This window comes from Pristis pectinata, chromosome 3, assembly GCF_009764475.1.
Source record: "Pristis pectinata isolate sPriPec2 chromosome 3, sPriPec2.1.pri, whole genome shotgun sequence".
Taxonomy (NCBI): domain Eukaryota; kingdom Metazoa; phylum Chordata; class Chondrichthyes; order Rhinopristiformes; family Pristidae; genus Pristis; species Pristis pectinata.
Window position 1 is genome coordinate 65959359 of NC_067407.1, and position 13024 is coordinate 65972382.

A 13024-nucleotide genomic window follows, 5' to 3' on the forward strand; every position below is an offset into this window, starting at 1 on the left:
GAACTCAGTGAGTCAACCAGAATCTGTGGAGCCAAAAGGTGTAAGTCGACATTTCGGATTGAGACCCTGCATCAGGACTCAGAGGGAAGTGGAAAGATTGCCAGTATTTGGCAGTACAGTAGATGGCGAATGGGATAGAGGCTGTTAGGTGAGAGGTGGAACCAAATGGGGAGGGGATGGTAGGCAGATGGAACCAGGTGGGGGAGTGGGGGTGGAAGAGGTGAAGGGGAGAAGAAAACTAGGGGAATGGGTGAGTGTGTGTGGGAGGAGAACACCAAGGGTGTGGGTAAACTGAAAATGGAAAATTCAAAGTTCGTACCATTGGACTGTAGGCTACCCAAGCAGAATATGAGATGTTTTTCCAATTTGTGTTTGGTCTCTCTGTAGCAATGGAGAAGCCCAAGGAGAGACATGTCAGTGTAGGAGTGGGAAAGATGACATGCAACCTGGAGGTGGTTGCTCGAGGTGGCTGTTGTGGACAGAGCCCAGGTGCTCTATAAAACAGTCGCCTAGTGTATACTTGGTTTCACCAATGTAGAAATGGCCACATAGTGTGCACCAAATGCAGTAGACCAGGTTGGAAGAAGTGCAGGTGGACCCCTGCCTCCTTTGGAAGGGCTGGTTACCTCTCTGATGGTAGAGAGGGAGGAGGTGAAGGAACAGGTGTTACACCTATGGTTGCAGGGGACCCATACCAGAGGGTGGGGAAGGATAAGTAGACCCTGTGCAAGGCAGAAGGGTGGTGAGAGAATGTGATTGGTGGTGGGATCATGTTGGATACCACCACCTCTTCTTCCCTGTTTATCCCATCCAATATTTCACACTCTTTTTAACTACAATATTGGCAATCGGAAAGCAAAAAAACTGTGGATGCTGGAAATCTGAATTAAAAACAGAAAATGCTGGAGGTAGTCAACAGCTCAGACAGCAACTGTGGAAAGAAAAACAGTTAATGGTTAGGGTTAATGACCTTTCAAGGAAAAGTGAGAAAGTTTTAAGTTGCAGAAAGAGGGAGAGGTGGAGAGAACAGAGGGAACATCTGTGATAAACTGGAAATCAAGGTTAACTAAGTGATTCAAATGGTGTTGATGCTTTTTAAGAAAGGGTGATAGAAATGTAGAGAGAGGGAAAAAAAAACAGTAGTGTATCTGTGAGATGCCTCACATGTTAATTCTGAAATAAAAATGAAATATTCGGTAGGTAAGCTAGCAGCTGTGGAGAGAGAAAACTGAGTTTCCATCAGAATATTGTGTTCGAACTGGCCAGAACTGTTCTGATGAACTGAAATACTTATGACATGACAATCTGGTAATGACCCATTTTGTTGAAGATAGCTGCAAGGATTCATTAAGAACTATACCCATTTCTTGATCCTTCACCCATAGGTTCCCTTTTTGATCCTTGATGGGCTTATTCTTTCAGTACTTATTTTCTTGTTCTTCATACAGTTATAAAACAACTTTTAATCTTCTTTGATGTTACTTGCCAGTACTTGTTCACATCCTCTCTTTGCCTTTATAATTTTATCCCAACACTTTCCATACTCAATAGGCTTTCTGCTGTATTTAAGCTTTCAATGTCTGACAGTAGCTTGCCCTTTTCACCTTGTGCTTCTCTTCCTGAAATCAAAGAATGATACGCTTCTAGTCCAGTGCTGATGACGCTTGATAGAGCCTCTGTGGGATCCAGAGACTACCACAGGTGGGGCAAGAGGTAATTGATGAGGCAGATGGGTTGGTTGTATGGGAAGTGCTGCATTCCTTCTACTGCTTTGTTCAGCTTCTGGATGTTCCAATGAAGAGACTTGAGGTTTTCAGTGTCACCCTGATACACTTTCTCCATTTCGAGCAGAGATGAACCGGGATTCACACAATTCAGTAAAAATGCCACATTTATTTTACAAGGAGTCTTTGAAAAATCCTTGAACTGTAGCCAGGAATATTGATCTGCCATTTCTAACCCTCTATGAGCCTCTATTCATTGCTTGTTAGGATTTTTAATTTATTCATTTATTAGGCTCTGAATCTTGCTGCTCAGCCCAGCTTTTATTAGAGTCATAAAGTCATACAGCACAGAAACAGGCCCTTCTACCCAACTCATCCATGCCAAGCAAGATGTCTATATGAGCTGGTCCTATTTGCCTTTGTTTGGTCTGCATCTTTCTAGGCCCTTTTTATCCATGTACCTGTCCAAATATCTTTTCAACATTGTAATTGTACCCCCCTCTACAGCTAACTCTGACAGCTTGTTCCATGTACCAACCACCCTCTGCATGAAAAAGTTGCCCCTCACTTCCCTTTTAAATCTTTCACCTTAAATCTATGCCCTCTAGTTGTCCATTCCTACTTGCTCTTGAGAAAGTGGTGGTGAGCCATCTTCCTGAACCCTGACAAACTTTTGGTGCAGGCATTCCTCAGTGCTGTCCGGCGGGGAGTTTAATGAATTAAACCCACCAACAGGGGAGCCTGCAAGTGGGATATCTTCTACATGCCTATTGCCCTAGCCTTTGCAATAGAGGTTGCAGATTTGGAGGTTCAGATTATTTTGTTGTCATATGCACTGGGGTGCAATGAAGTTCCTTGCTCACATGAAACTCACAGAGTAAACACTATACAGTGACATGCAAAAGTTTGGGCACCCCTGGTCAAAATTTCTGTTACTGTGAATAGCTAAGCGAGTAAAAGATGACCTGATTTCCAAAAGGCATAAAGTTAAAGATGACACATTTCTTTAATATTTTAAGCAAGGTTACTTCTTTATTTCCATCTTTTACAGTTTCAAAATGACAAAAAAGGAAAAGGGCCCGAAGCAAAAGTTTGGGCACCCTGCATGGTCTGTACATAGTAACACCCCCTTTGGCAAGTATCACAGCTTGTAAACGCTTTCTGTAGCCAGCTAAGAGTCTTTCAATTCCTGTTTGGGGGATTTTCGCCCATTCTTCCTTGCAAAAGGCTTCTAGTTCTGTGAGGTTCTTGGGCTGTCTTGCATGCACTGCTCTCTTGAGGTCTATCCACAGATTTTTGATGATGTTTAGGTGAGGGCCATGGCAAAACCTTCAGCTTGTGCCTCTTGAGGTAGTCCATTGTGGATTTTGAGGTGTGTTTAGGATCGTTATCCTGTTGTAGAAGCCATCCTCTTTTCATCTTCAGCTTTTTTACAGAAGGTGTGATGTTTGCTTCCAGAATTTGCTGGTATTTAATTGAATTCATTCTGCCCTCTACCAGTGAAATGTTCCCCGTGCCACTGGCTGCAACACAAGCCCAAAGCATGATCGATTCACCCCCGTGCTTAACAGTTGGAGGGGTGTTCTTTTCATGAAATTCAGCACCTTTCTTTCTCCAAATATACCTTTGCTCATTGCGGCCAAAAAAGTTCTATTTTAATTTCATCAGTCCACAGGACTTGTTTCCAAAGTGCATCAGGCTTGCTTAGATGTTCCTTTGCAAACTTCTGACACTGAATTTTGTGGTGAGGATGCAGGAAAGGTTTTCTTCTGATGACTCTTCCATGAAGGTCATATTTGTGCAGGTGTCGCTGCACAGTAGAACAATGCACCACCACTCCAGAGTCTGCTAAATCTTCCTGAAGGTCTTTTGCAGTCAAACGGGGGTTTTGATTTGCCTTTCTAGCAATCCTCTGAGCAGTTCTCCCAGGAAGTTTTCTTGGTCTTCCAGACCTCAACTTGACCTCCACCGTTCCTGTTAATTGCCACTTCTTAATTACATTACGAACTGAGGAAACGGCTACCTGAAAATGCTTTGCTATCTTCTTATAGCCTTCTCCTGCTTTGTGGGCATCATTTATTTTAATTTTCAGAGTGCTGGGCAGCTGCTTCGAGGAGCCCATGGCTGCTGATTGTTGGGACAAGGTTTGAGGAGTCAGGGTATTTATAAAGCTTTGAAATTTGCATCACCTGGCCTTTCCTAACAATGACTGTGAACAAGCCATAACCCAAACAAGCTAATGAAGGTCTGAGACCTTGGTAAAAGTTATCTGAGAGCTCAAATCTCTTGGGGTGCCCAAACTTTTGCATGGTGCTCCTTTCCTTTTTTCACTCTAAAATTGTACAAAACAAAAATAATACACTAATCTTGCTTAAAATGTTGAAAAGAATGTTTCATCTTTAACTTTATGACTTTTGGAGATCAGTTCATCTTCTACTCACTTAACTATTCACAGTAACAGAAGTTTTGACCAGGGGTGCCCAAACTTTTGCGTGCCACTGTACATGGTAATAATAAAAATGACAATAAATACAGTGATGATTGCAAAACAACAGAATGGTGCAAAAATTGTAGTGCAATCTGAAGTAGTGCAAAAAGAAATGCTAAAGTGACAATAATGGAATAACCAAGAGAAGTAGAATTAAGAGTTCAAGAACATAGCACCACCACCAGGAAGGGGATGAGAAAGAGGTGATTGGTTCAGAAGTCTGATAGCAGTGGGGAAGAAGCTGTCATTGAGCCTGGTTGTCTGGGTTTTCAAGCTCCTGTATCTTCTCCCAGAAGGTAGAAGAGAGAAAAGGGAATGGCAGGGTGGGAGGCAGCCTTGACAATATGATTAGCCTTCCTGAAGCAACACACCATAAAGATGGACTGGATGCAAGGTGAAAAGCCTGTGACGGGTGTGGCAGTGTTTACCACTCTCTGACTGTTCTGTCAATCCAGAGCAGAGCAGTTGCCATACCAGGTTGAGATGCAACCCATCAGGATACTTTCTACACCACATTTGTAGAAGTTTGCGAGAATCCTTGTGGACGAGCTGAACCTTCACAGACACCTACGACAGTACACACCCTGATGCACTTTCTTGACCACCGCATCAATATGGAGGGGCCAGGAGAGGTTGCTGTTGATATGGGTGCCATAGACTCAGCCAGCTCCATCACGGGTACAACCCTCCCCGCCATCAAGGACATCTTCAAGAGGCGGTGCCTTAAGAAGGCGACATCCGTCATTAAGGACCCTCACCATCCGGGACATGCCCTCTTCACGTTACTACCAGAGGGGAGGAAGTACAAGAGCCTGAAAACCCACACTCAGTGTTTCAGGAACAGTTTCTTCCCCTCCGCCATCAGATTTCTGAACGGTCCATTAACACATGAGCACTTATTACTCTTTTGCACTATATTTATTTTTGTAACTTATAGTTATTTTTGTCTTGCACTGTACTACTACCGCAAAACAAATTTCATGACGTGCCAGTGATAGTTGATTCTTGATTCTGATACCTGCCACCTAATTTAAACCCTTGTCAACATCACACACACGTGCACTGTTTTGCCCCTTTAACTTGTGTACACAGCTTCAATTTTAAATCATTGGACTCGATTCCTGTCCATTTTCTGGACAGTTGTCATGGAGAGAGTCATAGAATCATACAGCATGGAAACAGGCCCTTTGGCCCAACTGGTCTATGCTGACCAAGATTCCCATCTAAACTAGTCCTATTGCCCACATTTGGTCCATATCCCTCTAAACCTTTCCTATCCATGTACCTGTCCAAGTGCCTTTTAAATGTTGCCAAATGTACCTGTCTCAACCACTTCCTCTGGCAGCTTACTCAATATACTGATCACTCTTTGGATGAAAAAGTTGCCCCTCAGGTTCCTATTAAATCTCTCCCCTCTCACCCTAAACCTCAAGAACCTCTAGTTCTTGATTCTCCAACCCTGGGAAAAAGACTGTACACATTCACCCTGACTATGCCCCTCATGATTTAATACATCGCTATAAGATCACCCTTCATTTTCCTATGCTCCAATGAATAAAGTCCCAACCTGCTCAGCCTCTCTCCATAACTTAGTCCCTTGAGTCCCAGCAACATCTTTGTAAATCTCCTCTGCACTCTTTCCAACTAAATGGCATCTTTCCTTCAGCAAGGTGAACAAAACTGAACATAATATTCCAAAAGTAGCTTCACCAACATCTTGTATAACTGCAACATAACATCTCAACTTCTATACTCAATCCCCTGAAGGCCAGTGTGCCAAAAGTCTTCTTCACCACCACAGAAACAAGTCCTTCAGTGCACTAGATCCATGCCAACCATCAAACATCAATTTACAATAATCCCACATTATTCCCAGTTTTTATTCTCCCCACATTCTCATCAATTCCCCCCAGATTTTACCACACACCAACACACTGGGAACAATTTACAGTGTCATGAATGACATGACTATATGTATATCCTGAAGGTCAGCACAGACTTCATGAATGAAATTCGCATTGAGATGTAAAAAATAGTTTTCATGTTCACATTGGCTCATTCTGATTAGATAACTGGTTTATGTTCCTTTTGCAAATATCTTTCAGCTCACTATTCTAATCAATAGTTAACTGGCTTGGCATACACAACTGGCTTCGTTCCATTACCGTGGCAGTTGCATTGATGCACTCTTTATTTGCATGTATTAAAATTTACTGGAACTAAATGTTGTTTAAATGTAATATAAATGTTATTTTTACACATTGACTGGTCCAATTAATTGCCTTCTCTTTTATGAATTTTGGGTATGAAAGTAGGCAATAGAAAATTTGGATATTGGGTAATTGAATTATATGCATTACAACATCAATAAATATCAGTTGATGTTAGTTGCTAGAAAAATAACAGTATCACTAACTCAAGTGAAAGTAAAAATGGATTACAAGAGTTAAGGAATCTTGAGATGGAAATAAGCAAAACATTAGAAGCTGATAACAATGTGCTGGTTCTTGGTCAGAATGCATTTGGAGCATTGTGGATAGTTCTTGTTTCTTTTCTCTTAAAAGGACAATGAAACAAGGAGAAAATGTAGAAAATTTTGCAGCTTTTCACTTTAGAAGAAAATTGGAGGTGAACTGCTAAAAGTCTATGAAATAATGAATGGGTTGGATGTGGTACTTTATGGAGAAAATGTTTCCACTTGTAGGAGAATCCAGTTAGTGTAACATAGTTGCAAAAAATCCAAGAATATTGTGATCATTTTCTTCATTTAGAACGTGGACCTCAGAGTCACAGTAAATGCTTCAGGCAGATAACTTCAGGCAAATAACTTTTGGTGCTAGCCTAAATAACTCTTTTCTTATTTGATGAGAAATAAAGCAGTTTAATTATCTCTCAGCTGTGCCATCTCCAAACATTGATTCTGTTTCCCATTGGAAGGTAGAAAGGAAAACACTGTAATAGATAATGATATCTGATTCAGGTTAGAAAGTATTATACCATTACAGTTCCATGTCACAACTTAGCAAAAGTAGAGAAAGTGTAATGTGAGCCAACTTCCATAAAAGACTCACATTTTGCTTGCAGATGCATGTTGAATCCAAAAAATTATTTACATAAGCCTGAATTTGAAATGTCTGAATAAACTTGGAACATTAGTAATATTCTTCTATTTACTTCCACAGTTACAGATGAAGATACTGTTAAGAGATATTACGCTAGGTTTGAAGAGAAATTCTTCCAGTGTTGCGAAAAGGAACTTGCCAAAATCAATACATTCTATTCAGGTAATGTTTGATTCAGAAGAAAAATCGGCGTGGGGTAACATGGTTCTATCCTCTTGTTATCTGCAAAAATTAGGAATAATTGCAAATGACTTAACCGATGGCATTTTATTCCAGTTATCTCACTAAAACTTACTATTTTAGGTCTCCCTTATATCTGCCCTATTGATGCATGTTTACTGTTAGAATTATTATGAAAAATCATGGAATATGAGGTAGCATAGTTAGGTAAAGACTATCCAGCCTGCTTCATAATATTGTGGTACATTGTGTATTATTTCCCACCTCACCTAAAACCATATGATCTTTTGGGAGAGGGGAAAAAAAGTCACATTTCTTGGCCAAATTTAGGAGGGATACTTGGGAAATTCCTCTCCGAATCTCTAGGATGATTCAGGTTCTTTGCAGAACCCAACTTCTTTACAAAGTGATCTCTGCTCCAGCCAAAACCAGGTCCATCTCTTCCATGAAATACCATTCTGCATGATCTGGAAGCTTATTGTATAAGCCCACTGCTCTCTGAAAGATGAAACTTGGACCTGGCATGATGTCTCTTACCCAAATCTTAGTGTCATCAGCAAACTTGCTTTTGCAGTTGTGACAAAGGGTTTTCAACTCTTTCCACATATGCTGTCTGACTTGCTGAGTATTTCCAGCATTTTCTGTTTTTATTTCAGATATCATGCCCTTAATACTCACATTTAGATCATTAATATAGATAGGAAAGATTATTTTTCCCACTATGAGTAACTTCAGAGCACAATAGGTGTCTAAAGAAGTCCAGCCCCTCTATCATTACTGCTCAGTCATTTCTCAGTCCACTTCAATATTTAGTGACAAAAATCATGAAGCTATATTGATTGTCCCCAATGTCCTCTATCTAAATCATCAAATATTGCATCACAACTGATTTTCTCAAGCATCTTTCAAATTGATACGGGTTCAAAACAACACCCGTGCAGTACTGAGAGTGTCCAGCACTGTCTACTGCTGTCTTTCAAATGAGATGGCAAACTGAGGCCACATCAGGAATCTTTGATGGACTAAAAGATCTCACTGCACTATTTTAAAGAAGAGCGGGAGAATTATATTTAACCTTCTATGAATACTAATAAAATAGATTATCCTGTCAGTATTTCACTGCAGTTTGTCAGAGTTTCCTGTGCACAGATTAGTTGTCACCTTTTCTGCAAAATACCTGACTACACTTCAGCATGACTTCATTGATGGTAAAGTGCTTTGGGATACTTTTTTCATTGAAAGGTGCACTTTTTTTTTCCTGTATTAATGATATGAAACAATTGGACCTATTTATACCTATTTATGTTTTTGTTACATAAGAAATATCATGAGTTATTCCATTGAGCAATAAGCTATTATAATTCAAGCAAGGAGGTTCCCGAGGACACGCATGTGGATAGCATTTAGCCTAGTTGCCCCATCGGTTTTAAAGTTTCTAATTCCATCAAAAAACATTGGTTGATAATAGTTATTATTAACATTGTCACTAAATTTGAACAGTTGAGTATTGTCTTCAAGAATGAAGTTTGATGCTAAATAGTTATTTAACATATCCACAATGCCCTGGGAGCCTGTCAGTCTTCCCTCGAGCTTCCTTCAGCCTTTAACAATTCTGAGTCTTTACCTAACTGAGAAAAGTTCTTCCCATAATTCCACAATTTTCTGCAGGCCTCTTTTCTACTATCCTGTGAGTTAATATAATATTGTTCTTGGATATTGTGTGGCTGCTCCTAATACCTAGTTGATGGAAGCATCATGGTCATGGTTCACTTGATCCAGTTATCTATTTTACTATAGGAGCATGCATTGTGTAGATTGGCTACAATGTTTCCTGCATTACAACCATGATGTCCTGAGGTTCATAAAAAGCATTAAATATGCAAGTCCTGCCATTAGCTACACTTATTACATCATGAGAAGGAGGATGAGGGGAGACAAGATAGAGGTATACAAAATATTAAGAGGAATAGATAGAGTGGACAGCCAGCACCTCTTTCCTAGGGCACCAATGCTCAATACAAGAGGGCATGGCTTTAAGGTAATGGGTGGGAAGTTCAAGGGAAATATCAGAGGGAGGTTTTTTACCCAGAGAGTGGTTGGTGCATGGAATGCACTGCCTGGCGTGGTTCAAGAGATTGTTAGATAAGCAGATGGAGGAATTTAAAATGGGGGGATATGTGGGTGGAAGGGATTAGATAGTCTTAAAGGTTTAAAGGTTGGCACTACATGGTGGACTGAAGGGCCTGTATTGTGCTGTATTGTTCTATGGTTCTATGTCATTGTCCAACCTAACAGATTAGTCAGCACAAATATAGCTTTGAATATAGGCTACATCACACTGTTATCTTCAATCTTGCACTGTGACAGGTTTTACTCCTACATCATTAGCCTGGGCTATAAACCCTTGTATTTCTCTTGGAGGCTTTCTTAATGTTCTGTTTAAACACTGTGTCAATGGGCATGGTAAATATAACAAAAAATATATCAAAAAGTAGCTTCATCGAATATATTTATTTGAATATTTATTTAATATATAGTAAGAACCTTTGAAAAGTAGATTGTTTTTTGGTCAAAACTTGGTACAGTGCAAGAAGGACTTCAAAGAGAAAGACACAAGTAAAACTAGGACCCCACCTGGTGGTAAACTGATAAGATAAGATTTCTTTATGTACATTGAAACACACAGTGAAATGCATCTTTGCGTAGACTGTTCTGGGGGCAGCCCGCAAGTGTCGCCGTGCTTCTGATGCCAACATAGCATGCCCACAACTTCCTAACCCATATGTCTTTGGAATGTGGGAGGAAACTGGAGCATCTGGAGGAAACCCACGGGGAGAACGTACAAACTCCTTACAGACAGCGGCCAGAATTGAATCCAAGTCACTGGCGTTGTAATAGTATTATGCTAACCACCACACTACCATGCCTGCCCCAATAGATATGCAAGATTCTACTTGCATATATTAAACTGATCTCAGCTGGGGGCAGTAACCGTGTGTTAAAATCAGCCTAACTATTTAGGCTCAAATGGGAAAAGAGTCATGATTCCCATACCTATGCACTTTTCAGCTTGAGGGCTCCATACATGGGGACAAAGGTAGATGATGTTATATAAGTGGAAATAGGCACTCTGTATGATGGAGTGGATACAGAGCTTGGGATGTCCCATTTGGGATACTGAGTTTGTCAGGTGATAGCAGGCTGGACATTTCAAGGAATCTAATTTTGAACGAGGTACCAAACTCACTTGAGAATTAGTAATTAAGCATCTAATTCTACCTCAGGCTTTTAATGGTTTGGGTACGTGCAGTCTTTTGAGATACATCCTTTAAAGGTTCAAATTGTCCAAAATTCAGGAATGTTTTGTCAGATTGGGAAAAAAAAACATGCATTTCACTTTACTGTTTAAAAAAAGATATAAAGAAAACCAGTTAACATCTGCTTTGTTGGGAAATTGCTAGAGTCTGTTGTTAAGAATAGAATGACTGAACAACTTGAAATTCTTCATTTGATTATGGAGGTCTAACAAACATTTGTAAAGGGTAGTTCAAACCTGGTGAATGTCTTCAAATTTTTGGATGACTGAAATAAATGGGCATGCCTATAAATGTTATTTATACGAACTTCCGGAATCCACTTGATTACGACCCTCATAAGGGATTAGCTGGAGTTGAAGGAAAGTTGTTGAGGTGGTTAGAAAATTGGCTGAGTGGCAGACAAGTAGGGATAATGAGCAAATAAATTGGCATGCTCTCTCACTGGGATCTGTGTTGGAGTCCCATTATTCCATATCTATTTATAAATGACATAGCTGGTAGGTTAGGAAGCTACATATTCAAGATTGCTAATCACACAAAGCTGTATGGCAGTGTACACAGAGACAGAGATCCTGTCAGTTTAGAAGCAGCTTGTGAGAAAGAGGCTTATTGTGTTTAAGACAGAACCAACGTGAACTAGTGTCATTGTATGTGCTGAGCGATGGTGGCAGCTTAGAGAGTTGTTTCCACTGCTACAAGATGAATTTGCTTCTATCAGCCAGGAAGTTGTACACTAAGCCCTATTAGTCCATAGGCAGAGCATGTAGAGACCCCAATCTACTGATATCACGCAGGACTGGGTGGACAGTTGAGGATTTCTATGAGATTATCTCGTTGACATTAGTGGTCTGGGTCAGAGTGCAGTCTTCAGACTGTGTAGCTGCTGGCACTGGGTGATGTAGATGAGGGGGGAGAGTGATCAACAATCAGGTAGCTGCCTTGAAGAGGACAAGTAGCAGCAGTCGGTGGATGGCCTCAGTCCGGTAGAGAACAAGCAGCTGGGAGCTAGAGAGTGCAGGGAAGCCAGGATGGTGTTGTGAGGGAGAGAGCAGGGGTATCAAAGACAAAAGGAAGCAAGAAAGGGTTAAGAGAGAAATAGGTGTGTGAAAGAGAGCTAAGGTGTATAGCGGCAGAAGTAGGAAGACTGAGGGAACTGAAATGGGGTGAGATCAGTGTAGGGGAACTGAAATGGGGTGAGATCAGTGTAGGGGTGCAAAGGAAGGGGGCTGAGGAAGAAGGTGGGCCTAAATCACATGTGTGTCTGTATGTGACCACGTGTGTGCTAAGTCTGTGCAGCATCTGATCGCTAATTTTCTTGGACCCTCTTGACATCTTGACCTCACTCTTTCAAGTCTATGTGGTAGCTGGTATGCATCAGCAAACGCATGTTAAAAGAATTCATGCACAAGCATCTAACACTTCTCAGAACTGGAGTAGAAATAAATCATCATCCATTCTGAGGAAATGCCCATGAAAAGGCAAAGACACATTTGGGCACTGGGTGAGGACATTTGACTCAACAATGATGCCCTTCTGAGGTAAATAGCATACTAACATGCACTGTCTTCAGATCACAGAGAAGAAATAACTGTTTTGACAAAATAATCTGTAAATGATGCAGATCATATTGCATTGGGATTTTGGGGTCACATGATTGACAAGTGATGTTTAATTTGTATAAATCAAGTGTATATGCATGTAGACAAGGTGAATGCTCAGCCTTCATACTCCTGTCAGGGAAAAGTATTAAAGAAGGTAGGGAAAAGTATAGAACATAGAAAAGGAGCTCTGGATGCTTCTGTGTGCATAACTCTAAAGTTGCTTAAGCAGTGTTTTGATGAGAAAGCTAGGAAAAATAGTGTAGGATCCTGTCTGACTAATTTCATTGAATTTTTCAGAGTCAAAGAGATAACTAAATGTGTAGATGAGGGTAGTGAAGTTGACAAGGTACAAGGTACCACATGGGAGACTGATCCAAAAGATAAGAGGCTATGGAATCCAGAGCAATTTGGCAGGTTGGATCCAAAATTGGTTTGTTGATAGGAAGCAGAGGCTGATGGTGAATGGTTCTGTTTGCAATTGTAAATCTGTGACCAGTGATGTACCACGAGGATTGGTGCTGAGACCTATGCTGTTTGTTATGCACATTAACAATCTAGATGCAAATGCAAGAGGTATGATTAAATAAGCTTG

The 13024-nt window shown here is 40.6% G+C and overlaps 1 protein-coding gene across 1 annotated transcript in view; it reads left to right on the forward strand.

Annotated features, from left to right (window-relative positions):
* Positions 1-13024, forward strand: part of LOC127567921 (xenotropic and polytropic retrovirus receptor 1 homolog) — a 311271-nt gene that overhangs the window by 146381 nt on the left and 151866 nt on the right. Inside the window, 1 exon segment of the mRNA XM_052011129.1 lies at positions 7395-7496. Coding sequence (XP_051867089.1) covers positions 7395-7496 — 102 coding nt within the window.